The sequence below is a fragment of the Antechinus flavipes genome, chromosome 2 (assembly GCF_016432865.1).
Source record: "Antechinus flavipes isolate AdamAnt ecotype Samford, QLD, Australia chromosome 2, AdamAnt_v2, whole genome shotgun sequence".
Lineage (NCBI taxonomy): Eukaryota > Metazoa > Chordata > Mammalia > Dasyuromorphia > Dasyuridae > Antechinus > Antechinus flavipes.
The window spans coordinates 638303582-638329991 of record NC_067399.1 but is presented as its reverse complement, the minus strand read 5'-3'; the positions used below and the strand labels follow the sequence as shown (position 1 = coordinate 638329991).

Below are 26410 nucleotides of genomic sequence, written 5' to 3'. Positions count from 1 at the left end.
TTTCCCCCTTGCCCTCTCCTCCCTCATGTATCCTCTCTTCTTGTAAAAAAGGGAAGAGTGCAGACTTGGAGAAAAAAGACCTTTGGATTCCTTCTCAACCAGTTATCAAGGACAGTAAATTTTGAATGTTAGTCTGTGGACAAGGGTTAAAAATACTTGTGCTGCTCCTTACAGAGTTGTTTTTGTGGAAAATAGCTATTTAAATGGTTAACTCTCTCTGGCACATATTGTCTGTGATCTGGGGCAGAACAATTAACCTCTCACTCCCCCCAGAAAACTCTCCAAGACTATACAGTAGCACTAAGTGGTTGATCTCATTGGTGAAGGTAGTCTTTGTGCCAGAAGTTCCCTATGTGCATGAAATCAAGAATCCAGGTCTCCTGCCCAAGAGCTGATGTTATGGTTATTTTTTCATTATTGGCATTAATCTATCCCCCCTTCTTTCTTTTCTTCCTTTGCCCCTTCACTGTTACTTCCCTCCCAATTTCTAGCTCCATTGACTGCTGACTCTCCTTTCCTGCCTCCCTTCTCTTCTTCCTCTCTTTCTGTCTCCTCATTTCTATCTTCAGGTCTTTCTGTTCCCTCTTTTTTAATATGATCTTCCTGTTTCCAATTCTTCTCACAATTAAATCTACCTCTTTCCTCCCACCCCCACCTCACCTCTTTGTTTGGATTTTATCTTCTCTTGCCTCCTTCCCTATTTTTCCCACTGCCTTCCCTCTGTTTTTCCCTCTCCCTTTCCTTTTACCACTCACCTTTCTCTTCTACTCTGCCTCCCTGTCCCAGGGTCTCTTTTCCTATGTCCCTCACCTTTGGTTACTTCTCCTATGCTTTTAACTAACTGGTTTTAATCCTTTTCTCTCTTTCTCATGGCTGGCAGGCCCACAGGTTTGAGCTTTCTATTTCTCTATCACTTCCCATCTCATCTCTTGTCTGCTTCATACCATTGTCTCTCTTCGTATCCACTGCACCATTCCTCACCTTCCCCATCCTGTGGGGCTGCCCACTGGGCCGTCATCAGCCAAGGTGGTAGATTGGCCTTTGCAGACTGAATCCAGCCATCCCCTCCCCTTTCCCCACTCCCCAGGCTTGGGAAGGGGGAATTAGAGGAGGAGAAAGAGGCAGAGGAGGCCGCTGCTGGGGTAAGTGACTGCCCGCATTGGTCTGGGGGGCTTATGAGTGAGGGCCTGCTGGTTAGTCCTCAGGAATCTCACACAGCAGCTGGGGAGACACAATGGGGGAAGGCGAGCAGTATCACACGGCTTTGGGGTTGGAACTAGAGGCCATCATTTCACAATTTGGGAAAGAATGGCCCTTTCAGCTCCTCCCCATGGGCATGAGGAATCCAATGCCCCTACTATGAATGACAAACATTCATATTTGAGGGGTGAAAAATCCCTCTGTGACTGGATGGTGTCTCTGGGAGACAGAAATGGAAAGGAAAGAAAAAAAAAGATCTGAGGCATATATAAATATAAATGTGTATGTACATATTCCATAATACACACACATGCACATATACCAAGACAAAGGGAAACACTGACTCACTCTATTGTCACAAAGACTTACCAGGTTAACCTACATCCTGGGACTTCTTTTTCCATTTAGAGTTGCCCTCAACATCTATTTTAATATATATTTATATGTGTATGTAAATATATATGATTAATATATAGGAATAATATGATTCTACCTGGTTATTAATATTGGGTGGGGAGGAGGTCCTGACTCGGGGGTTTTGTCCAAGGCTTCACTAGCCAATAGTAAGAGGTCTGCATGTTGAACTGAACCCTGGATTGTCCCAGGTAGGGGACTCCAAGCCAGACAACACCAGAGGAGTGTGTAGGATAAGAAATCATTTCTTAGCATCTATTTCATCTCTCCCTCCTTTGCTTTCTGGGAAATAAAAGTGGAAGGGGAAACTAGGAGGAAGAATTGGGAGAATAAGGGAGTTTGTTTTAAGGCAGGGACTTCCAGGAAACTTCCAGTGAGACTAATGATAGGGCTGGTCTGAATTGGCAGGTTCCGTGATGGTGAAATCGCCCTTGAATCGAGAACTGGTTGCCACCTATGAAGTCACAATTTCTGTGATTGATAATGCCAGTGATCTGCCTGAGAATGCCGTGAGTGTGCCCAATGGTAAGAAAGGCCCCTACCTGCTTGGCCCAATAGCTTAAATGTCTGCTAAAACTTTAGGCCACATTTGGCCATTATCTATATGTTCTAGGAGCCTAACTATTAATCATAGGAGTTCTTAACCTGGGGTGCGTGAATGTTAAAAAAAATGATAACTATATTTTAATATTTAAAATATTATTCTGAGAATACCAGACACTGCCAAAGTGATCCAGAAATAACAAAAGGTTAAGGACCTCTATTCCAATTAATGTGACATCATAATTCTAGATGTTCTTTCCAACAATGCAGACCATAATCCATCCATGTCTACCCATCTCTAAAGATCCTCATTCATGGCTTTCTATGAATTGTACTAGAGAGATTTCTTGTGTTCTCTTTACATTAAATATCTTTTTCATTGTATAACATTATTTTATTATTTATCTATTATTATGTATTATATTATTTTACATTACATCCAAAAATTAAAGTCAAGCCAAATCAACTAGTATTTATTAAATATTTGCTATGTGACAGGTACTGTCTTAAGTGCCATGGGTACAAATACAAGCAAAAAAAAAAAAAAAAAAAAGAAAGGCAGTCCCTCCTTCAGGGACTTTACATTTTATTCCGAGAAGATAACTCAGAAAAGGAAAGCTAAAAGAGGAGTATAATATTGTGTCAAAATCTGGAGAAATGGAAGTTCTAGGAGGTGCTCACCAATGGATGAAAGGATAGAGAAAAAAGGGTAATTGATGCATGGTTACCAAAATTTCGAGAATTCACTATATAACAGTGGACACAAGAAAGGTTAAAATAATAATATGATTGGGAAAGAAGGCAGACTTTTAAGTAACAAGAGATAAAAATCATGTTGGATAATCACAAACTATATAAAAAGATCCAGACCAAAGATCTCCAGCACCATGGATAGCTCTTGTGGATTTATGGAAAGATATAGATAAAAATCCATGAGAAAGGAAAATGTGAATGGATTACAATCTGAATCTGGGGGACGGTAAGTGAGTTCCCAGATCCATGGAGGTATACAAGTTATTAAGAATAGCATATCTTTCTGTTGCATTTAAGAGTTGAGAGCTTCTCCCTCCCAACCTCAATAATTCTGTGAAGTAGGTATTATATTCTTATCTACCTTTTACATTTGAGAAAACTGAGATTCTGAGAATTTAAATAAATTGCTCAAGGTCATAGCTAGTAAGTATGTAATCCAAGCCTGGGTCTTGAAGTCCTTTGGTTTTCTTACTGCTAGGATTATTCAAATCTAAAAGAGAAGAGTGAAGAGCAGTGATTGATACAGGATAAATATGTATAATCAGAAAGAATGGGTTTAAGCTATTGGGGCAGATAGGTGGTACAGTATACAGAATGCCAGTCTTAGAATCAGGAAAAGCTGGGTTCAGATACAGCCTCAGATACTTACTAGCAAGTCACTTGACCGTGTTGCCTCAGTTTCCTCTTCTGTAAAATGAGAAGGAAATGACAAACCCCCTCCAGTATCTTTTCCAGCATTCCAAATGGAGTCACAAAAAATTAGGTACAACTAAAACAACTGAACCACAACAACAACAACTAGGGAGGAGCTTTAGAAAGAAAAATCAGGAAACTATGTAAAGAAAAGACTCCTCTTTTGAGGAAGGAGTTGCAGGTTCCTTCTCTTCCTTCAGTGTCTCATATTTGGATTCAGTCTAAATGTTGGATTAGGTAGGATCTTCTGGGATTTTCCCCATGCCTCTTCCTGCCACCTTGCATTAGTGTAGCCTTGTATTCTTGAGTCAGGAAGACAAAGTCAAATTAGACAGAGTGCTAGTTGTTACTATAATGGGATATTCAAGAGGATACAGTGTCCTTCCCCTAGATATCCGTTGTCTCTGGGATGTTTTAAAGCCATCCTGTTTGGGGGCAAGAATTAGAGAACTTCTCTAAGTCCCATATATCTGGAGAATATTTTATTCTCCAATCACAATCATTGGAAAGGAAGGTCAAGGTCATACAATCCAAGCCCCTGCCCCGTGTAGAAATCCCTTCACTGAACTGAGAATTAGGAGACCTAAGATTACACGTCCTCCCCGGAGGTCTCCCTAGCCCCAAATCAGCAGAGGTCTGATAGCTAGAAAACCAGGAAATCAGAAGCCCTGAACTTTATGATATTGAAAAGAGATGTTATAATGTAATATCATTGTTCTATAAGAAATAATGAACAGTCTGATTTCAGAAAAGCTTGGAAAGACTTACATGGACTGATGCTGAGTTTTTTTATTTGCTCACTTTTTTCTTTTTCATGATTTTCCCCTTTTGCTCTGATTTTTTACACAATATGACAAATGTGGAAATATGTTTAAAAGGGTTGTACTGTATAATCTATATCAGACTGTTTGCCATCATAGGGAAGAGGGAGATAAGGGAGGGAAGGAAAAAATTGGAACACAAAATCTTTCAAAAATTTATGTTGAAAATTATCTTTACATATATTTGAAAAAATAAAATACTATTGGGGGGGGGGAAAGCCATTAATATCTTCCCTAGTGGTTTGGACTGAAAGTCTCTGGATGAGCTCATTTCTGCTTTTAACACCTTGTAGTGATCAGAGGAAGACTGGGTTATCATGTCCCACAAGGACAGTTGTTAGCATTGATAGTGACTCCAGAAAGTGCCCTTTTCATTCACAAAAAAGTCTACTCACTCTGAGTCATGATGAGTATTTGAAATTCTGACTACATCTCTCTAAATAGAGTAGTGCTGGTAATTGATGGCCCCTCACTAATCTTAGAACTGGTTAGAGCCACAGCTTAATCCAATTGGCCACTCCCACACTTGAATCTTATTGAGTGTGATCTGATTCTACTATAAATTGTTGCCTATTTCTTTAAAAGGAGCATGTCAATAAACTATTTTTGATGTGCTGTCTCAAAGAAAGGGGGATTTAGAATGCACTGGATACATGGGAGCAGAATCATCTTGGAGTGGGAAGGAGGTGGAGATTAAAGTTTAGTAATTTTCTGGTGACTTAGGAGGGCTTACTTCCATGCAAAATTGCTTTTCTTCATCACGATTCCCTTAACTGGTCTCAAAGACCAGGATCAAGCTCACCAGCCATGGGAAGTTTTGTCTCTCCAGATAAACTGAGTCAGGATGAGCATGGACCAAAAACCCACCATGATCAATCTCATATCATGAAAATTTATCAGAAAAGACATCGATTCACCATAGGAACTTAGGTCCTAATGTATAAAGGACAGAAGTCATCATTAAAATTTATAAAATATTGTCAGATTTCCAAAATCCTCACAGCAATTCTGTGAAATATTATTATCTATTATTATCCCCATTTTTCAGATGAGTAAACTAAGATTTGATGGTTAAGTAACATGTTTGGGATCTGACAAGTCTATTAGCAACTGAGGCAGAATTTGAACCCAGGACTTCCTCTCTCCATTCCTTTTTACATTAAAGCACATTAGAAATAGCTATCCTGAAATGTGCACTATTTCCAGGGGCATACCAGAGCCAGCTTAGACACGAACTCTCAAAAACTAAGGGTAGGGACACAGTATACTTCCCTAGGAGGTAGGAATTTTTAAACAAATTAAAATTATTTAATTTCTTATTTACACCTCAGAAATTGGCAAATACCACAAATCTGGACTTCTTTGTTTTATTCTTTTGTGGATTGACTTTTGAAAGGGATGGAGAAAATATTAACAGTTCAAATTAAACCAAAATAGGGGGCTTTTGTACATTTTCTAGACAATTATTGTTAATCATTTACCAGCGTGCCCCTAGAATAATTTCCTTTTGAAAGGAAAAATATCTTTATTACACATATATTATACACATAAATGTTTCGTACATGGATGTATATATGTACATGTACATATCGAAACAATAGCATTGTAAAGACTACACTTAGCTTTCATACGAGTTGGGGGGGGAGCAGTCAATATTTGGGCTATTATGGCCCTAGTTGTGTTATCTTGGACAAGTCCTTGTGCCTCAGTTTCCTCATATTTAAATTTTTTTAAAACCTACCTGCATTACATATCTCACAAGATGGGTGTGAAGAAAATACTTTGTAAGCCATAAAGAATAGGAAATCTTTTGTTATAGAACATTTGGAACAGGGTAAATAAATTGGAGGAAAACTGGAACAGCTGAGAATTGAGATTACAGGGGCTAGATTGGACAAGGCAGAAGCCTGGGGACTGTTCTCAAGAACGTGTCTGAGTTTGCTTGGGTAAGAGAGAGGTTTTCTTAACAATCACTTCCCTATGTGGAATTCCTGCAGACTCCTAGAGAGCTGGCCAGCCAGGCTAACTCTGGAGCCCCCCTCAGCTCTTACCTTTTAACTTTCCTGTGCCCCAGGAGATCCTTTGTTCCAGCCCATTGGTCCCTATGTACCCTAAAGCAATCATCTCTGACCCAGACCTTCCTCCCTCCCAAGATGAGCAGCACCCTGAGAATGGAAGCAGACATCCTCCCTCAGGTGAAATTGCTTCTTCCTCCCCCTCCTGCATCCCAATCACTGTCTCTCCTCTGTCTTCCTCTCCCAGCCAAGTTGACAGTCAATATCCTGGATGTCAATGACAACACGCCCCAATTCCGGCCATTTGGGATCACCTACTACACAGAGCGGATCCTGGAGGGGGCAACGCCAGGCACTACACTTATTGCCGTGTCCGCCTATGACCCCGACAAGGGGGTCAATGGGCAGATCACTTATACCCTGCTCAACTTGGTGCCCCCAGGGTATGTCCAATTGGAAGACTCCTCAGCAGGTAGGCTGGACACCCAGACTATACCACAGTGCTCTTGGAGGGGGAATAGATGAGCTTCTTTTCTAGTCCGAGGGAAGTTGGGATTGGTGGTCTATTGCCATTTCTCTGGGCGGACACTCCACTTTCCTTCCTTCTTCTTCTTTGTTTGGGCCAGGCTTCAGGGTGACAACATTCCCATTCATTTTTAGTGTCCACACCATGCCAATGATGAGGGGAACAAGGGACATGTCCAGCCCTGGGTTGGTACATGAAGAAAAGTAACTCACCTACCTCTCCATTTATACTAGCAGTCAGTCAGGGGCAGGAGGGCCAAGGGAGAAAACTGTCTCTAGAAGGATCCTTAGCCTGTTGGTGCTATTTGAGACTGCTGGGGTCTTCTTCATCCCTCCCCAAAGAGTAATTAGAACATAATGCAGGCCCACCTAGCCAGCTGGATGCTACCAGCTTGGGAAAGGGGTTGATCTGGAGGAGAAAGATAAAGGTTCAGTTATAGACATGATGAAATTGAGATGCTGTGAGACAGCCAATTCAAGTGTCCAAAAGTAGGTGGTGATTCAAGACTGGAGGTCAAGAGAAATGTTAGGACTAGATAAATCTGCATAGACATGCAGAGAAATGGTCATTGGACTCATGGGAGCTGATAAAATCATGTTAGTCAATACACATTTAAGTGCCTACTGTGTGTCAGGTACTGTGCAAAGCCGTAAAGATACAGTGAGGGGCAAAAAACAATCCCCTGCTGTCACAAATGTCATAATCTAAGGAGGGGAAACAATAAACAAATAATATTTACAAAGGAACTACATATGGGATAAATAGGATAAGTCAAGAGAGGGAGGGTACTAGGATTAAGAAAGACTTTCCCTAATTGGGACATAAAGGAAAACCACAGAATCTAAAGCTGAAGAAAAACATTCCAAATCTGGGGAACAAACAAGCAAAGAAACTATCTGGAGCCAAGAGAGAAAAGAGAAGAGAGTTTAGGACAGAACCTTGGGCTATGGACTAGTGGACAAGAAAACCCTAAGAGAGAGTATCTAGAAGGAGAAAGCCATGAACAGTGATAAATACTGCAGAGAAGGGAGGATACCTGAGACAAAGGCCATTGCATTTGGTGATGGGGAGATTTGGAAGGGGTCCTCCCACTTGAATGATGGATGAGGGCTGAAGATATAGGGAAGAGGTTTAGAAGAGAGAGGAAAGAGAGAAAGGGGTAACGCCAAATGGAGATGACTTTTTCAGTGACTTTAGCCAAGAAAAGGACAATTATAGGACAATGTCATGGAGCTAGAAGAGTTAAGTGACTCAACAAGGAGAGGAGAAGATGGTTGTGTTGGTGCAGGGAAGGTGCCAGCAGATAGGGAGAGACTAAAAGTTAAAGGGGATATAATAAAAGCAATCTGCTGGAAGAAACAGAAGAGGATGAGATTGAGAGAGCAGCTGGGAATTTTGGAAACAATCAAGTACAACCCCTTCACTTTATAGAAGAGACAGGGGACCCTAGGAAAACAGTAGTTTGCCCAAGGTCACACAGACAGCAAATAGATTGGAACCCAGGTACTTTGATGCGTCTTTCTGATGCCCCACACTTGCCTCCCAAATTAGATTTTAACTCCATGGCCCACTCAGCTATCATTCTTACTGGGGAACACATGAAGAGAATGGTGGATTCCTCTGTATTTCAGGAAAGATCATTGCCAACCGGACTGTGGACTATGAGGAGGTACACTGGGTCAACTTCACTGTCCAAGCTGCAGACAATGGCTCCCCTCCCAGGGCTGCGGAGATCCCCGTCTACCTGGAGATTGTAGACATCAACGACAACAATCCCATCTTTGATCAGCCCTCCTATCAGGTGGATGATCTGATATCACTGAGGCTCCTGGGAGTGGTGCAGGGTGTGCAGGGCAGGCAGGGACACGCTGCCATCATTCAGCAGGATGGGTGCAATTCCGTAACATAACAAGCCCTTGGGGGAGTCTTCCGAGAATTTGTGATATCATGCAGAATGTCTCGGAGGTCAGCCTGTGATTTAATGCAGCCCCTGTCCACAACCCACTAGACCTTGATCTTGAGGCATCTTGTTAGAGAAGGATTAGAGGGCTGAACTAGGAAATAGGAAGACCCAAGTTTGAATCCTGCCTACGAGCTATGGAGAGGATCAGTATCCTCATTTGTAAAGTATGGATGATAATAAGACCCACCTAACTATATGGTTGTGACCAAGGTGAGGTATTGTACAAACCTATATAAACGCTAGCTGTAATCATTACTATAAGAGGACTTGCCTTGAACTCCCAAGATTAGAGGGGAAATGAAATATCGAGATCCTATATTTGCTGATGCCTGGAATCTCTCTCCCTTCTGCCTTCCTACTTGGCTCTAGGAATCTGTGTTTGAGGATGCACCAGTGGGTACAATCATCCTCACTGTCACTGCCACTGACGCTGACTCGGGCCCCTTCGCCCTCATAGAATACAGCCTGGGTGATGGAGAAGGCAAATTTGGGATCAACCCCACCACGGTAAATGAATCAATTACTAAGTATTTATTGCTTAATAAATGTATGTACCAAGTGTCACATATATACTGGAGGTTCGAAGGAGAAAATGAAAAATGGAACTGTCCCTCATCTCAAGGAACTTACAAGGTAAAGAGGGAATGGTAAATTCATTGGAGATAATGAGGAGTAAGAAGGAAGGAGAGTAATGGCTGAGAATCCCAGGACAGTTGGCTTGAAAGACTTCTAGGGGTCATCACATTCATCTCCATTCCTCTGGGTTCAAGTTTCCCAGATTTATGGAGATTTGATTTCCCGTTATAGCCAGTTTTGTAGCAACTTTGAGCCACCCTATATTTTATGGAAAGATCACTGGACTAGGAGATATGGGTTCAAGTCCCAGATCAGCCACTAACAAGCTGTTTGGGCAAGTTATTTTTCCTCTCTGAACTTCTGTTCTCTCCTCTGTAAAATGGGTGCAGGAAGTACAATGATCTCTAAGGTTCCTTTCAGTTCTAAATTGATGAAGGTCATTGTACCAGTCAGTGATGCTAATTATCAAATAATTCTTAGAATTTATGAGAATCTCATAGTTTAGACTAATTTCTTTTCCTGTCTTAGTGGAGAAGCAGAACAGTCGATCACCATTATGTTTACCCTTTATAGCTATTAAGAGATTTATGAATAATTCTTCTTACATTAGAAAATCCCAGTTTCCTCATTTTCTGCTGCGTACTTTAAGAATATGGGAAACTCCATACTCTTAAATTAGTCACTAAGTAAATGTATGTTTTTATAGAGAGACAATGTGGCCAAGCAGATAGAGAGCTTGCAATCAGGAAAACCTAGGTTTAAGTCTCATCTTTGATATGTACTAATTACCCAGTGATTTAGGAAACTATCTAGGAGGGAGGTTATTAACCTGTTGTTTTTACCAACTCATGATTCAAATTAAGATATTAATCTGAGATCTTTGCCAGGCTTACAAGTTTAACACCAATTTTTTCCAGCAGTTATAAATTAGCTCCAAGCCCCCAAGTCATCATTCACTGACCAGAGAGTTTCCTGTCTCTGAACAAAAGATACTTTGTCCCCTTCCTATATACATGTGATCAATAAGTAAAATGCAATTCCTCAACTAATATTGTTTATATTAACTAAAATATAAGTAAAAATGTGCATTTCAAAACAAAGTCCAAGTTTCTCCCACCCAGAAATATTAAGCACCTCCCTGAAGAAAGAGAGGAAAGAGATTGGGAAAGAATGCATCACTAGTTTCTTATGGAACAATCACGAACAATATGAGATGTCCCCAAAAGGTACAAACAATAAAAAATGCAGTATATCAGAGGTGGCAGAAGCCACCTCACCTAATTTGGAGATACAAAGTTCAACAAGGATAAGTCTTCTTTCACAGATTTCACCCAGCAAGAAAACTACATTTTCCCACCTTCTTTGGGAGCAACTAGCTGTCACCTAATCTCTTCTCTGCACTTAAACCTTAGACTGGCCAGGGCTGGGCAAAGAAAACAGAGACTAAAACTAGCTCCTCCTACTTTTCTAGGGAGACATCTATGTGCTGTCCTCCCTGGACCGAGAGATGAAGGCTCATTACATCCTTACAGCCTTGGCCAAAGACAATCCTGGGGACGTACCTAGCAACCGCAGGGAGAATTCGGTCCAGGTGAGCAATGTGGCTTTAAGGGGTATTGAAGTGGGGAAAATAGGGCATGATTTTAGAAGGACATAGTATTCTAGGGATGGAGGTCACTTGTCATTGCAGGCATATTCTCCCATGAAATAGAGATTGTCAGATGTGTAAGAAAAGACACATCTTCCTACTTCCACTATTGCTAGCATCCTCAGTCCTGCCTTAGGTTCATTCATTCAATCAATTATCAATATTTACCAAGTGCTTAAGTGCTAGGCACTGTGCTAAGCGCCTTATTGAGGGTCTCTGAATGGCACAGAAGCAAGAGTATAGTTATATATATATACACATAGAAAGATACAGAGAGACAGAAAGAAAAAGAGAGTAGTTTTCTGATATCAGACTTGGATAAATGGAGATTTTATGGAAATTGTTGGCCCCTTCAAAACCAAACTCCTCCTGACTCTAAGTAGGATATTTTTTTGCTGTCAGAAAAATAGAGCTTATATCCTTCCTACTTCAAAAATGTAGTCTTTTCCAAGGTGGGTATTTTCTCCATCAACACATTACAGCATTTGTAGACAGTTTTCGACATTTGCAAAAAATTCAAAACACAAAAACTTGCCACCAGGTTGGTGGTATGGCCATGGGCCTCTAAGTTGGTCACCTGACACAAAATACATCTCCTTCCCTAGATTCAAAGCCTTTTCTCTTTGCTTTCATAGCCTTAGCCTTTGAAACTTCCATGCTTGATAAGACATCAGAGGAAGTCTTTAATAGAACCTGAGTCACTACTGATGGGTCACCCAGGCTCAAGGATAGCCTACCGAAGGGTCAAGAACAGGGAGCAGTTTGGGTCAGATCACTAGGTCAAATGATCTAAGATCAAGATCATGGGGCAAACACTCAACAAATGGGACCTCAAGTCAAGGCTGTTAACCATAGTTATATACAGATCTAGACTTTCAGATATGTGTCTAAGTTGAAAAACATCTAAAATCGGGAAAAATTAAAAAGTATTCACAGAGTTCAGGCTTAGAGGGAAGGGTCCTGTCCATAAACAAAAAATAAAACCCTACCCTGAGAAACTCATTGGTATCTCCTCCCTCATTTGAGGTGCTTCATAGTTATGTCCAAACACCCAGAAGACCTTGACCTTTTATGTTTCATCTATAGGGGGATGGGGGAATGATTTTTGTGCTCATCATCCACCACCACCCCCCAAACACTAGGTGGTGATACAAGTGCTGGATGTCAATGATTGCCGACCTCAGTTCTCCAAGCCTCAATTCAGCACCAGCGTTTATGAGAATGAGCCCGCGGGTACTTCAGTTATCACCATAATGGCCACTGACCAGGACGAAGGGGAGAATGGAGAACTAACTTATTCCATTGAAGGTCCTGGTGTAGGTGAGTTGCCTTATTAGGAGGCTTGGAAAAGAGTAGGGAAAAGACTATTGAAATGGGCTCCTCCCACCAGGACACCAGGATTGTCCACCACTCCCTTCTTAGGGGACCATGGGTTGGGTACTTCCCCACTCGACTTCAGTTTCTTAGGTAGCAAGAATTAGCCAGAATGCCTTGGGAGTTGAGTAAGAGATGTGATATCATATATATTACCATAGCAACAAGTGATAATTGAAAGACTCAGGGAATGGATGATATAGAATAAGTAGGAAACAGAATGAGTGACAGCTCCTCCATTGGATGTCCCAGTGGAACTAGAGGAAAAAGTAGGAACTGGGAGAAGAGATGACTTAGAAAGGACATGATAGATGCTGTGAGAATTTGAGGAACTTGTCATATAGAAAAGTAATTATTCTTTTTTATTTTACTCCAGAAGGTAGAACCTAGAACAATGAGTCAAAGTCAGATGTAGATTTCAATTGATGTTTAAAAAAAGAAAAAAAAAGAAAAAGGCTTTCTAACAAATAGTTATCCAAAAGTAGAATGGGTTGCTTTGGGAGGTAGTAGGCTCCCCATTATTGGAGCTCTTCACAGAAAATCTAGAGGGGAAAAAAGATGTCAGATATGTGATAGACAAGACTATTATTCAAGTGCCCACTGATCTCTTTCCTGTTTGAAATTCTGGGGCCGATGAGCCATTCCCTAAGACAACTCTCTGCCCTGACAGAGGCATTCCAAGTCGACAAGGATTCAGGCTTGGTAACAACTGGGAGGCCATTACAGTCTTATGAGAGGTTCAACCTGACAGTGGTGGCTACAGATGGTGGGCAGCCCCCACTGTGGGGCACCACTATGCTCTACGTGGAAGTCATTGACGTCAACGACAACCGACCAGTTTTTGTCCGTCCTCCCAATGGTACCATCCTCCACATCTTGGAGGTATGAGCTATATTGTTCCTTCTCCCCAGAACACCTCCATCCCAACTCAGACCTAGAGGGAAGGGGGCTCCGTAAAGGGTACAGAGTAACTTCCTCTCCTCAATAATATTTGTCTTGCTTCTTATTTTCACATCATGTATTTACAAAATTGATTTGAGGGAACTGCTGCTTATTCCAACTTGCTACTTGTCCCCGGCACCAAAAGTGCTAGTTATCCCTCTGGACACAAGTTGCCCATGTTCTCATGTCCACCCCCAACACAATTACTGCCTGCTAGGTCAAGTCCTGTTCCATAAGTGAGAAGGGATGGTGTGATTGACACTTCCCCACCTTCCCATCCTGAAGCAGGCCTCTGAGATAACAGGATAGTAGCAACCATTAACCTGGACAGAGATCTTAGAGGAGCCTGGAAGGTTCCACTCAAACAGGGAAGAAAATAGTGTTCCTCTGGGTTTTCTGGTTATCACTATACTATATATATAGGCTCCCTATAGTACTGCCTTTGCCAAAACTTAGCAAATCTATATTGGTTTCAAGAGAGTATGAGGAAGGAGATGGGACACATCTAACTCCACTGGAGTACATCAGAGTTTGGCTTTTCCCCTCAAGGTGCAGAGGAAGTGATGGTTCCCAAGCAGAAACACAAATGACGTAAAGATCCCACAAATATCCCGGGATTTCCTTCTAGGAATTGGGATTCTCTCTGAGGATTTCAGAAGATTCAAATAATCTGAGAACGAACTGGTAAACCTCCCTTTGTTCTAATAGGAAATCCCCCTGCGGTCAAACATTTATGAAGTCTACGCCACAGATAAAGACGAAGGGCTCAATGGTGCGGTTCGCTACAGTTTCCTGAAGACGGCGGGGAACCGAGACTGGGAGTATTTCACCATCGATCCCATCAGTGGACTCATCCAAACTGCCAAACGTCTGGACAGAGAACAGCAGGCTGTGTATAGTGTAAGGGTCTCTGGCCACGAGTCCTAGGTTTAACTCCAGTCTCTGACACATACTCTCTAGGGGACTCTTAGCAAATCAGTATCGTAAGCAACTCGACATTGTAGAGAGTGCCAACCAGCACTGGTGGAGAGAACTTTCTCACCTGGAAGTTCCCAGTGCCAATGAAATCACAGATTTCATTGATCTGAGGGTATACTACCCTGAAGAAATATCTAGTTGTCACTTTTCCTTGGAGGTGGAGAGGGGTGGAAAATAAGGGATAAGGGAAGCCCTCTCTGGTCTTTTTGCCATCTGGGACAGCACATCCCTAGTTTACAATTGATCAGAAGTTTCCCACCCTAGTTCTAAGATTCCCTCAAGAGAAATGTATAACTATGTTAACACCTGTTGGATTTAACATATATTTCAACATGTATAACTATATTGGATTGCTTGCCATCAAGGGGAGAGGGGGTGGAGGAAGGAGGAGAAAATCTGGAACACAAGGCTCTGCAAGTCAATGTTGAAAAATTATCCCTGCATATATTTTGAAAATAAAAAGCTTTTTTTAAAAAATAAGATTCCCTATATTCTCCCCAGCCCATCTAAGGACTTCTTGGTTTCATGGGGAGCCCAGAGGCCTGTCTCTAACCTCCATTCCTCCCTCCAGCTGATCCTGGTGGCCAGTGATCTGGGCCAGCCTGTGCCCTATGAGACCATGCAGCCCCTCCAGGTGGCCCTGGACGATATTGATGACAATGAGCCCATCTTCGTGAGACCTCCAGTGAGCCCCAAACCTTCTCTCCCCCATCCCTTTCCCCTGGCTTCGAGGGAGGTCCAGGCTGGGTGGTAGGAAGCTGGTCTGGGATCCTCCCACCAGGATCCTCCCCCTGTTCCCTGTAGAAGTGATATGAGCAGAGGAACGCTCCCCCTTCCTCTGCCCTGCTCCCCTTTCCAGTGTCCATGGTTTGTAATCCATCTCAGCCAGAGAAATCAGCTCCCCCAAACCTAAAGGAAATCAGACAGTGAGACTTAAGCCCACGTTGACTCTGCTGGTCCTTTTCCTTTCCTTTCAAGCATGTGTGTCTGTAAGCATGTGCACTTGAATGTCATGTGTGTGCCAGTGTATACATATGCTTACATCCGTGCACACACATGCCTGTTTGGTCTAAATGTGCATCCACGTATTCCGCTTCCCCTTCTCCCCTTCTGAAAACAGCTATGATGTCTAATGACCATAGTCACCATGTGCTGGTCCAGCCCTTCTGTGCAGAAAGCCATTCTCCTCGCATCCCTCCCAGCGTCTGACCCGCTGTCCTTCCCAGGGGGCTCTGTCCACTCCCCGCCCAGGGAGGCCTGGCCACTGGCCCATCCCTAACACCTGTGACTGCTCTCCTGGTCCTGCAGAAAGGCAGCCCCCAGTACCAGCTCCTCTCTGTGCCTGAGCACTCCCAGCCTGGCACCCTTGTGGGCAATGTGACGGGAGCCGTGGACGCAGACGAGGGCCCCAATGCTATTGTCTACTATTTCATTGCAGGTGAGAAAGGCAGTAGTCTAGGGTGGGCGGCGGCTAGGATGGAGCTCCCTCCCTTTCCCCACTTCCCCCCACTGAATCTCATCCTTCCTCCCCAAGCTGGCAACGAGGAGGAAAACTTTCTGCTAAAGAAAGATGGGAGACTCTTGGTCCTACGGGATCTGGACCGTGAACGCGAAGCCCTGTTCTCCATCATTGTCAAGGCTTCAAGCAACCGGAGCTGGACGCTCCCCCGTGGTCCGGGGGCTTCCCAGGCCCTTGACCTCACGACTGACCTGACCCTCCAGGAGGTGCGAATTGTCATCGAGGACATCAATGACCAGCCTCCACGCTTCACGAAGTCTGAGTACACTGCAGGTGACGGGACCGGGGCAGTGGCAGGGGGGCCTGGGGCGAGGGCAAGGGAGGGGGACCTCAGGTACATTAGGAAGGTCTCCCCATCTCCTCAGTCCCCAAACCCAACGCTCAAGTTCAGGGATTGTGATGAGGGCAAAGCATCCTATCTCTGGTTGACTAAGAGTCCACAGGCTGAGTGTCCAGAGTCTGGTCTTTGACGTTCACTCAAAGGATGGGGATTGGTGCTGCTTTCTGTCTTATAAGGGACCACCCACTTGTAGAATGGTGGCTCTTGAGAATCTGAGGTTCCAGAAGGAAACGAGAGGCGGTCCCTACATGGGAGCATTGAAGGAACATGGGGAGAATAAGGAGCCAGAGGAGAGCCCAAGCCCATTACTCCTTCCCACTCCCTGACTGTTTCCCACAGGAGTGGCCACTGATGCGAAGGTGGGATCGGAACTCATTCAAGTGCTGGCCACAGATGACGACATCGGCAATAACAGCCTGGTGTTCTACAGCATCCTGGCCATCCACTACTTCCGGGAGCACTCCAATGACTCGGAAGATGTGGGCCAGGTCTTCACCATGGGTGAGAGTCAGAGTGTCCTGAATAAAGGCGGGGGGGGAGGAGGGGGCTCCAGATCCATCTCAGGGGAGAGAAACCTCACCCATCCCCCCCAGACCCCGACTCAGAGCCCCACGGGCCAGGAAAAAGGGAGAGGAGGGCAGTCCCCCTAGTTTTCCAGGGAAGCCTGGCTGAAGAGCTAGAGGGAGAAGTGGGACAAGATCAGACTCAGAGCATGTGTGTCTGTGGTCCTCTTAACTTAAAGTAACATTTGTACAACATATCAGAACTTACAGGCCACATTGTATCGTTGTCTCATTGTATCCTCACTGATTCTAAGAGATAATGCATACAACGTATAATCTTTGTCAGGTAAGCGCCACAGGTATTATTATACCCATTTTGCAGATTAAGAAACAGACTCAGAAAAGGTAAATGGCCTCCCCACAATCACAACAGATAGCAAGGGTGGGAAGATTCAAATCCAAGGCTTTCTTAATTGCAAACCCAAACTTCTTTCCCCTGTGCATGGGAGTGCTTGTGTTGTTTAGAGTGCCACAAAGTAAGTGGATTATAAATATATTTTTGAGTGTGTCTCAAAAATCTTATGGGGTGTAGGTATATATACACATATGTACATATACATGTGTGTATACACATATATGTGTATGTGGATAAGAACCTGTGTCTTGTGATGGTATTCTGGGTATCATATGTTAGTCGCCAGGGGGAGATGGTGAGTAAGGCAACCCAAGCTCTCCTAAATCAACTCCTGAACCAGAGGACCTGAATAAGTTTCCTCCACTCCTTTCCCCAGGAGGGAACTTTCTTTCAGCACATAGTTTTGGGGGAACTTATTTGGAAATACTCCCACTGCTTCCCCTAAACTGAACAATTTTATGAAGGTTTTAAAATAAAACCTTCATAAGCAACAAATATAGTCTTAAAAAAATACTTCTGTACCATGTTCACAAGTGTATTCATTTTAAGCCCATCACCTCTCTGGCCAGAGCTAAGTGCCATGTTTCATCACTGGTCCCCAGGACTCAGGGTTTATCACTGTAGTGGTCAGAGTTCTGAAAGCCTGCAAATGTGTCGTTCTATATAATGTCCACATTGGAGAAATTGTTCTAGTTCTATTCACTCAATCTCAATTTAGAGAGGTTTTTCCAAATTTCTCATTTTTTGTGGCAGAATCATTTTAACTTATATTCACATACGATAGTTTATTTAGCTATTCCCAAATAATGGGCAGACCATTAGTTTCCAGCTTTGGAGTTCTGGGCAAAGATCAGCTCATCTTTTAATTGTGGTGTGGAAATTTCTCTTTCCAAGCAGTTCACTCCCCCTAAATGGCTTTCTTTCAAATTCCAGCAAATGGAAGGAAAATGCTTTCCCTGTGCTCACTCACAGCCTGAGTTCATGCTTTTAAACCAGGGATATCTGGATTTAGGGATTTATTGTCAGATTTATAACAGTTCAGCAACAGTCCACTTTGTCCTAATGGTCCAGGACCAGCTACTCATGCATTTGGATTTAATATTTCATCCTCACAAAGCATAAGCAGGAAATCTCTCTCTCTCTCTCTCTCTCTCTCTCTCTCTCTCTCTCTCTCTCTCTCTCTCTCTCTCTGTGTGTGTGTGTGTGTGTGTGCATGTCTCTCTCTGCCTCTGTCTCTGTGTATATATCTCTCTCTTTCCCTTCCCTCCTTTTCCCCTCTTTCTTCTCTTTCCTCTTCTGTATCTATCTCTGCTTGTTTGTCTCCCTCTTTCTCTCTATATCTCCACCTTCTCCTCCTCTCTCCCTCTCTCTCTCTATCCATGTGTCTGTGTGTCTGTCTCTCTCCTTTCTTTACTCTTTCTTCTCTTTCCCTTCCCTCCTTTTTTCCCTCTTTCTCTCATTTTCTCTTTCTTTCCTCTCACTGTCTCTCCTGTCTTTATCTCTATGTGTGTCTCTCCCCCTCTTCTTCTGTCTCTCTCCCCCTCCCTCTCCTCCTCTTTCCTTCTGTCTTCTCTCTCTCATCTTTCTATTTATAAACATTAAGTGAAATACACACACAACTTATATTTCTGTTGTCCAACAGAAAAATAAAAAATCTGAAGGATGAATACCTTTACACACATGAACTAAAAAAGGAACAGGAATTTGTCAGAATATGAAAGGGGTCCCAGCTTCCAGCTTCTGCCTCCCGGGTTGGATCCCTGGCACTGCCCTTTCTGGGGATGCCCAGTCTCAGCCCAGAATCAACCTTGCTCTCCAGCACATCTTCATGGCTTATCTCTCACCACCTGTACCTGATCATTTGTGGCTCATAGGTGTCTCTTCACTTGCCATGATTTCTTCCTTTTCCCCTACTCACTGGGACTTCTGCATTGCCTTACCCACAAGCCTATTGTCCAAAGTCAGCAATGATCTGAGTAGACTGTCCACAGATTAAATCCAAAATAGTCTCAGATATAGGGAATACTGGAGAAAAGATTTTTTTTTGCCAGGAGACAGCCTCCTGCTCTGCATCCAAGCCTTTTGCAGAGCTCAAAAATTGGGTCATATATATAATAATATATCCATTCAAAAGTATACATTTATGTATGAATATGTACCCAAGTTGATATATGTCTGTATCAGCACATGTATGTGAGTATGGTAATGAGTTGACTTAGACATCAGTTATTTTGGGATAACTTCAGGCAAGATACCTCATTTCTCGGAGCCTCAGTTTACTCATTTGTAAAATGAAGTAGTTGGACTAGATGGCTCAAATGCCCCTTCCAGACCTAAATCTATGACCCTAGTACCTATTGGGGGTTTAGAGATTCTTCATGTCCTAGGCCCCTTTCCATGGCATGTCTATCAAGGTCTTTGGCTGGCTGGGGTTAGGGAAATGAATCGGCTCAGCTCCCTCATTTCGACCCTTTCTTTACTTTTTTCCCCACTCAGGAAGCGTGGATGGAATCCTGCGTACATTTGACCTCTTCATGGTCTACAGCCCTGGCTATTTTGTGGTGGACATCATCGCCCTGGACTTAGCCGGTCACAATGACACGGCCATTGTGGGCATCTACATCCTGCGGGACGACCAGAGGGTCAAGATTATCATCAACGAGATCCCGGACCGGGTACGCGGCTTTGAGGAAGAGTTCATCCGCCTGCTGTCCAACATCACTGGGGCCATTGTCAATACTGACGATGTTCAGGTATGAAGGCCACAGGCAAGAGGAAGAGGTTGTAGCAGAGGCAGGGGAATGCTCGGCCAGAGGGAAAGGGGACCAGGTAAGGGGTGTGAGACACTGGGTGTCTCAGCACAAAGGGGAGCAAAATCCCGTGAGAGCCAGGTGGGGACCGATGAAATCAGGATACATTGCTTTAAGGCTGGTGCATCTTACCTATGCATCTCCTTAGGGGAGCCTTATGCCCTCTCAAAGCTGCCGGTGCCCACAGGAGAAAAAGGGTGTGAGAGTAGAAAGCAGAGGAGAGGAGGTAACAGGGTGTCCTAAGTGGATAGTCCAAAACCTCCTACAGACACTTAGCTGGAGGGCCCTAGGCAAGTTCCTTCTGCCTCAGTTTCCTCATCTGTAAAATAGAAATAATGACAGCACTTACGTTCCAGATATATAATGAGATTAAACTGAGACAGTATTTGTAAAACACTTGGGAAACCTTCAAGCACAATATAAATGGTAGCTATTATTAAAGTAGAGAAAATTATAAATCAATTTTTTTCTAAAGAAAATTATCTATTATTAAGGTAGCGAAAAGCAGAGAATGGGGAATGTAGGGAAGGGGGTGGAAGAATGAGGAGAGGACTCCAGAAGATGGAAAACTGGTCCTCTTGCCTCTCCCACCCCAGTTTCACGTGGACCAGAGGGGCCGGGTAAATTTTGCCCAGACAGAACTGCTCATTCATGTGGTGAACAGAGAAACCAATCGCATCTTGGATGTGGATCGGTGAGTGGGGGGTCAGTCCATCCCATGAGCTGAACTTATTTATGGCACATGGAGAGGGAGGAAGGAAGGGGCTCCAACAATCCTGGGAGACACCGAGCCTTCTCTGGGGGAGTTAACTCTCTTAAAAGAAGAAAAGCCTAAAGGAAACGCTGACTGTGACTATATGCACACATGAGGGCTGATGTTCCAATCAGGGAAGACTTCCTGAAGACAGCAGAATTTGAATAGACTCTGAAAGCTGCTAAAGTAACAAGGAGACGTTGGCAGGTTGTGGAAGTGTGCTAGCCTTCTGACAAGTAGCCTCTTGAGGGAAGGGGGAGAAGGGGGCCGGGAGTTCTGATGTCTCCTCTTCTCCCAGGGTTATCCAAATGATCGATGAAAATAAAGAGCAACTGAGGAACCTCTTTCGAAACTATAATGTCCTGGATGTCCAGCCCGCCATCACGCCCCGCCTCCCTGATGACATGTCAGCCTTGCAGGTGTGAGAACAAGGGATCAGGAGTCCCTGGGACTGGGGAAAAGATTGTGAGAAGTGTTAGAGGTCAGATTTTCCCAGTGGCACTGGGACCACTGTCCAGTGGCCCATGCTTTCCTTTCAGAGAAGTGGGGGGCTTCGAGTAGCCCCCATCATGAGGCTCAACACTCTGGAAATGGGTCCTTCACCCTGAGCAGCAGCTGGGCAGATCCACATCAGATTTTTTTCTCTGGGGAGAGGTCCTTGGGACGCTCCTGTTTATCTTGGGCATATAAGGGTGTCACGAGGCACGCCCCAATCCGGGAGCTCATCCACTGCTTCCCCTTCCAGATGGCGATCATCATTCTGGCCATCCTCCTCTTCCTCGCTGCTATGCTCTTCATTCTCATGAACTGGTACTACAGGACTGTGTAAGTGAGGTCACTCTCTGCGCCCCTTCCCCAAGACTCTTATCCCCACTATCCTGATGCCATCGACCCAAATCCTAGAGATAGCATTGGATAATGGCTTGGACAGGCTGGACCCAGGCTCCGGGCTGCTTTCACTAACACATTCAGCCTGTACAAGGCCGAGCCACTGTAGGACCCAAGAGCACCCAACCTACCAGCCTCTTTATGAAGACTCACTTGGGATCCCGGTCCTGCTTCCTACTGAGCCTTTCAGCCTGGGACGGATTTGGACCTGGGAGTGATCCCGAGGAGACCCACTCACCCCTGATTCCTGTCTCCTGGAGCCTTCCTCCTTAATCCCTCCTTTCTCTGCTTCTCCTCAGGCACAAGAGGAAACTCAAAGCTATTGTGGCTGGATCCACAGGTGAGTGCAGGCGGGGGTCTTCTTGTCTCCAGAGGTGAGAGGGAAGGCGAGGAATGTCCCAGAAGGGCCCGTGGGCAATGAAGCCCACATTCCCTTTCCGTCCAACTTCCCTCTGGGACCTGGGGGTCCCAAGCAAAAGCCCCATGGAAGCTCCCTCCTGGATGGTCTCTCCAATTCACCTCTCCCTCCCGTTGCTTTCTTCCATCAGGAAACCGAGGCTTTATAGATATCATGGACATGCCCAATACCAACAAGTACTCCTTCGACGGGTGAGTTTCTCTGCGCACACCAGGGAGGGAAGGAGCCACCGCTGCTGTTGCCAGGGTCCACTGCTACCCTCAAGAATCAGACAGATCTTCTCCTTGCCCGATCAGAGCGCTCTCTCTCTCTCTCTCTCTCTCTCTCTCTCTCTCTCTCTCTCTCTCTCTCTCTTTCTCTCTCTCTGTCTGTCTCTGTCTCTCTCTCTCTCTTTCTGTCTCTGTCTCTCTGTCTCTGTCTCTATGTCTCTCTGTCTCTCTCTCTGTCTCTGTCTCTGTCTCTCTTTCTCTCTCTCTCTCTCTCTCTCTCTGTGTGTGTGTATGTGTGTGTCCCTGTCTCTCTCTCCCTCCCTCCCTCCTGCTCTGTCTCTCTGTCACACACACACACACACACACACACACACACACACACACACACACACACACCCTCCCCACCCCTTAGCCATGGTCCTGAAAGCAAATCCCAAGGAGCTCTTTGCTACCCATCAGGGGAAAGCTCCCTGAGAAGCCCTAAGAGCCAGGGAGGAAGACATGTTTATAGTGGAGTGGACTAAGCTAAAAGGATCCCAGAGTTCTTTGGAGCACCGCACGAGCCCTTCATTCTCCCACCCTGGGAGACTGGAGCCTCGCCTTCAGGAAGGCTTCCCAGATCACATTGACTGGCTGGCAGGGAGGGCCAAGGGCACTGAAGTAGCTGTGAGGACTGGGTGGGCCAGACCAGCAAGGTCCAGTCCTGGGTGACCAGGAGTCAGCACTGTGCACCCTCCCTGCAGGGCCAACCCTGTGTGGCTGGACCCATTCTGCCGGAACCTAGAGCTAGCTGCGCAGGCTGAACATGAAGATGACCTTCCTGAGAACCTCAGTGAGATCACAGACCTGTGGAACAGCCCTGCCCGCACACACGTGAGTCCTTAACCTTCCCGCCTCTACCAAGGTACTAAAAGGGGACCCGATCCCAGAGGGCCTCTGATCCCAGCTCTAACTCCATGAGATCCTCCTGGCCCCTGAGGACCCAGTGGCCAACTCCCTTGTACACCTCTGCCATGTTCTTTGCTGAGAGGACTGGATCAATCTAAGTAGAGGTGGGGATGTTTTAGCCAAGCCGATTGCCCCTTCAAAGGGACCTTCCTCCCTCCTTGCTGCTTTCTCACTTCATCTCATTTTCAGGGGACGTTCGGAAGAGAGCCATCAGCTGTCAAGCCAGAAGATGACCGCTACCTACGAGCTGCCATCCAGGAGTACGACAACATCGCCAAACTGGGCCAGATCATCCGGGAGGGGCCCATTAAGGTGAGATCCTGGGGGCCTAATCCACTTCTCTTTGGGAATTTAGCCTCACTCAGAAATGGGGTGGCCCTTCCAGGAAGAGGAGTCAGCCTCATCTTCTGCTGGTCAGCTCCCAGGCCCCAGGTAAATCTGTGACCCGAGTCATGGCTCTAAATGTCCCATCAATAGAACAGGAATTTCAAGACCTTGGGATCTTGTAAATCCCTGAGCCCTCCCAAGAACATAAGCAAAGCTGTTCTAGAAAAAGCATCTCCCTCCCCTTAAGTTTTCTCTCTCTCTCTTCCTCCCCCACTCTTTTTCCTCTCTTTTTTCTCTCTCCCTCTCTTCTTTTCCTCTCTCCCTCCCTCCCTCTTTTTCTCTCCCTCTCTGTCTCCTTCTCTCCCTCTTCTTTCCTTCTCTCTCTCCTTCTGTCTCTCTCTCTTCCTCCTCCACTCTCTTCCTTCTCTCTTTTTTCTCTCTCTGCCTCTATATCTTTTACACACACACACACACACACACACACACACACACACACACACACACATACACACACACACACACACCTCTTGACAAGCCCCATTTCATACCTTCAATAATAGAAAGTTCTCCCCAACACAGACTCGGCCCTTCCCACTAGGACCTCAGTGTTGGGGGACCACAAATACCATTTGCTTCTTAACTCTCATCTGACCCCCCATTCCATCTCCTGGGCCTCAGTTAATTTTCTTGAAAATGGGTGCAGCAGTGACGTGAGAGCCACCCAGCCCGGTTAGTTCCTCTGCTCCCCCCTGCCCTCAGTGCTGCATTTCACCCCGGCCCCTGGAAGGACAAACCCAACCTTTGCGCAGCGGACGCTGGACTCCTCAAGGAGAGGGCCCATCCTCCTGCCCCCGGGCCAGCCCACCTTTAGGCCGCAGCACTACCCAGCAGCCTCCTGGCTCTGAGCAGCCATTCCGCCTCGGAGCGGCCCTGGGTCCCCCAGGCAGGAAAGCTCATCCCCCACATCTCCTCTTGAGTGACTCGGTGTGTGTGGAGCGGCTGCCAGGCGAGAGCCCCCTCGTGCCCCATGAGGGAAGCTGAGGGCCTCTGGGGGAGGGAGGGGGTTCAATGCTGTTACCTCCCTCAGGGCTCGCTGCTGAAGGTGGTCTTGGAGGATTACCTACGGCTCAAAAAGCTGTTTGCCCAACGTATGATGCAAAAAGCAGCCTCCTGCCAGTCCTCCATCTCAGAGGTAGCAGGGCGGGCGGAGGGGCAGGGCAGTGTGTGTGCCCCGGCTCCGGGGATGCCGTGTCTCCTTCGTCCTCCCCCGGCACGGAGCCTGTCCTTCCTACCTTCTGGCTTGGATTGTTTCGAGAACGGGGTGTTTGGGGAGCTGGAGCTGGTTGCTGACTTGTGTTCTTTGTGCCAAGGGGGGAACGAGCGGGAGCTGGGAGGCGGGGCCGGGCCGGGGAAGGGGCAGAGTGTGCCCGAGCGGCCGCGGGGGAGCTGAGCGGTCACCGCACGCTGCCTCCTCCAGCTCATCCAGACGGAGCTGGAAGATGAGACGGGCGACCGGAGCCTGGGCCAGGGCAGCCTGCGTTTCCGCCACAAGCAGCCCATCGAGCTGAAGGGGCCGGACGGGATCCACGTGGTGCACGGGAGCACGGGCACCCTCCTGGCCGCCGACCTCAACAGCCTCCCTGAGGACGATCAGAAAGTCCTGGGCCGGTCCCTGGAGACGCTGACGGCCGAGGCCGGGGCCTACGAGCGCAACGCCCGCACCGAGTCCGCCAAATCCACCCCCATGCACAAGATGCGGGAGGTGATCATGGAGAGCCCGCTGGAAATCACAGAGTTGTGACCAGAAGGAGCTTCGCTGGTGTGAGGGCCCCGGGGCCCGGCCTGGGAGTGGGCAGGCGGCTCCCGAGACTGCATGGCGGGGTTGCCCCAGAGCAGGGGAGCAGAGGCCCCCCATCCAATCTCGGGGGGAGGGCCCGGGGAGGAGGGGTCCCGGCTCGAACCCCCGGAGTCGACCTCTCCAGACTTTACTTTTACCAGACGCTCATTCAGCATCTGATCTTTACATTCATAAAATTTGTTATTTTTTTAAGAAAACCAAACAGATCTATTAGCATCTACGGATGGCATCAGGGGAGTGTGGCCCTGACTCCCGGGGGTCCGAGAGTTTGACAAACAAGGACAAGGACAAGAAGCTCCAGGCTTTCGCTGCCCCCTCCTCCTTCGACCCCAGCTCGGGCTCATCCATCCCACCATCCGGGAAGGGGGCCGTCGATTGGGCAAGGGGCGTCCAAAGGAGGAAAATAGTGATTGCCCTGAAAGCTGGTTTGACCTACCTACCTACCTCCCCATCCTAGCACCTTAATCTAAGTTCAAATCCCACTGCCTTTTAACCCATCCACGAATCCATGCCCATGGTGGCGGCCCTGGAAGAGGTAGGAGGGCACAGGAAGGAGCATCCCTTTTCCCATTTTGCTGGCTTCCCAAACACGTTCAGCTGACAAAGCAAGGCAACTGAGGTTCCCCAGGCTTGGAATGTCGAGTGTGTGTTGTGTAATTTTTAAAAATTAATCCATCCCTCCGACTGCCCCCACCTCACCTCAGAGTCATTTCTCAGTAGTCACTGTTGGAAGTTTTTGGAATGGTCTGTTTAAACAAAGGAACCGGAAATACACTCTGGCTTTGGTAAATCTCACCCGTGTAGTCTTAGGTGGTGGGCAGGGGAAGGGGGAGGGGGAGACTTCACCTCGGTCTCTTCGTTGACCTTCAGGAGCCTTGGACTGGTGGGAGGTTGGAGAGGGGAGGGTGAATAGGAACGTGAAAGGCTGCAGAAGTCACTCTTCTCCGGATTGGGCTCCTATTCCAACCAAGGGGA

General features: G+C 46.0%; 1 protein-coding gene across 2 annotated transcripts in view; it reads left to right on the top strand.

The window, feature by feature from the left end:
- LOC127551943 (cadherin-23-like) overlaps positions 1-26230 on the top strand; it is a 26763-nt gene extending 533 nt beyond the window's left edge. The window contains exons 2-23 of one of the 2 annotated variants that reach the window (XM_051982193.1): positions 2023-2139; positions 6687-6911; positions 8597-8766; positions 9298-9435; positions 10976-11095; positions 12295-12472; positions 13197-13408; positions 14177-14368; positions 15018-15131; positions 15755-15884; positions 15981-16238; positions 16645-16806; positions 19720-19976; positions 20630-20727; positions 21086-21206; positions 21533-21612; positions 21975-22015; positions 22224-22284; positions 23046-23175; positions 23440-23562; positions 24665-24769; positions 25055-26230. In XM_051982193.1, coding sequence (XP_051838153.1) covers positions 2031-2139; positions 6687-6911; positions 8597-8766; positions 9298-9435; positions 10976-11095; positions 12295-12472; positions 13197-13408; positions 14177-14368; positions 15018-15131; positions 15755-15884; positions 15981-16238; positions 16645-16806; positions 19720-19976; positions 20630-20727; positions 21086-21206; positions 21533-21612; positions 21975-22015; positions 22224-22284; positions 23046-23175; positions 23440-23562; positions 24665-24769; positions 25055-25378 — 3348 coding nt within the window. In that variant the 5' untranslated portion in view covers positions 2023-2030 and the 3' untranslated portion in view covers positions 25379-26230. The remainder of the gene's footprint in view (positions 1-2022; positions 2140-6686; positions 6912-8596; positions 8767-9297; positions 9436-10975; positions 11096-12294; positions 12473-13196; positions 13409-14176; positions 14369-15017; positions 15132-15754; positions 15885-15980; positions 16239-16644; positions 16807-19719; positions 19977-20629; positions 20728-21085; positions 21207-21532; positions 21613-21974; positions 22016-22223; positions 22285-23045; positions 23176-23439; positions 23563-24664; positions 24770-25054) is intronic. The other variant, XM_051982192.1, reaches the window with a different exon arrangement.
- Positions 26231-26410: the final 180 nt, after the last annotated feature.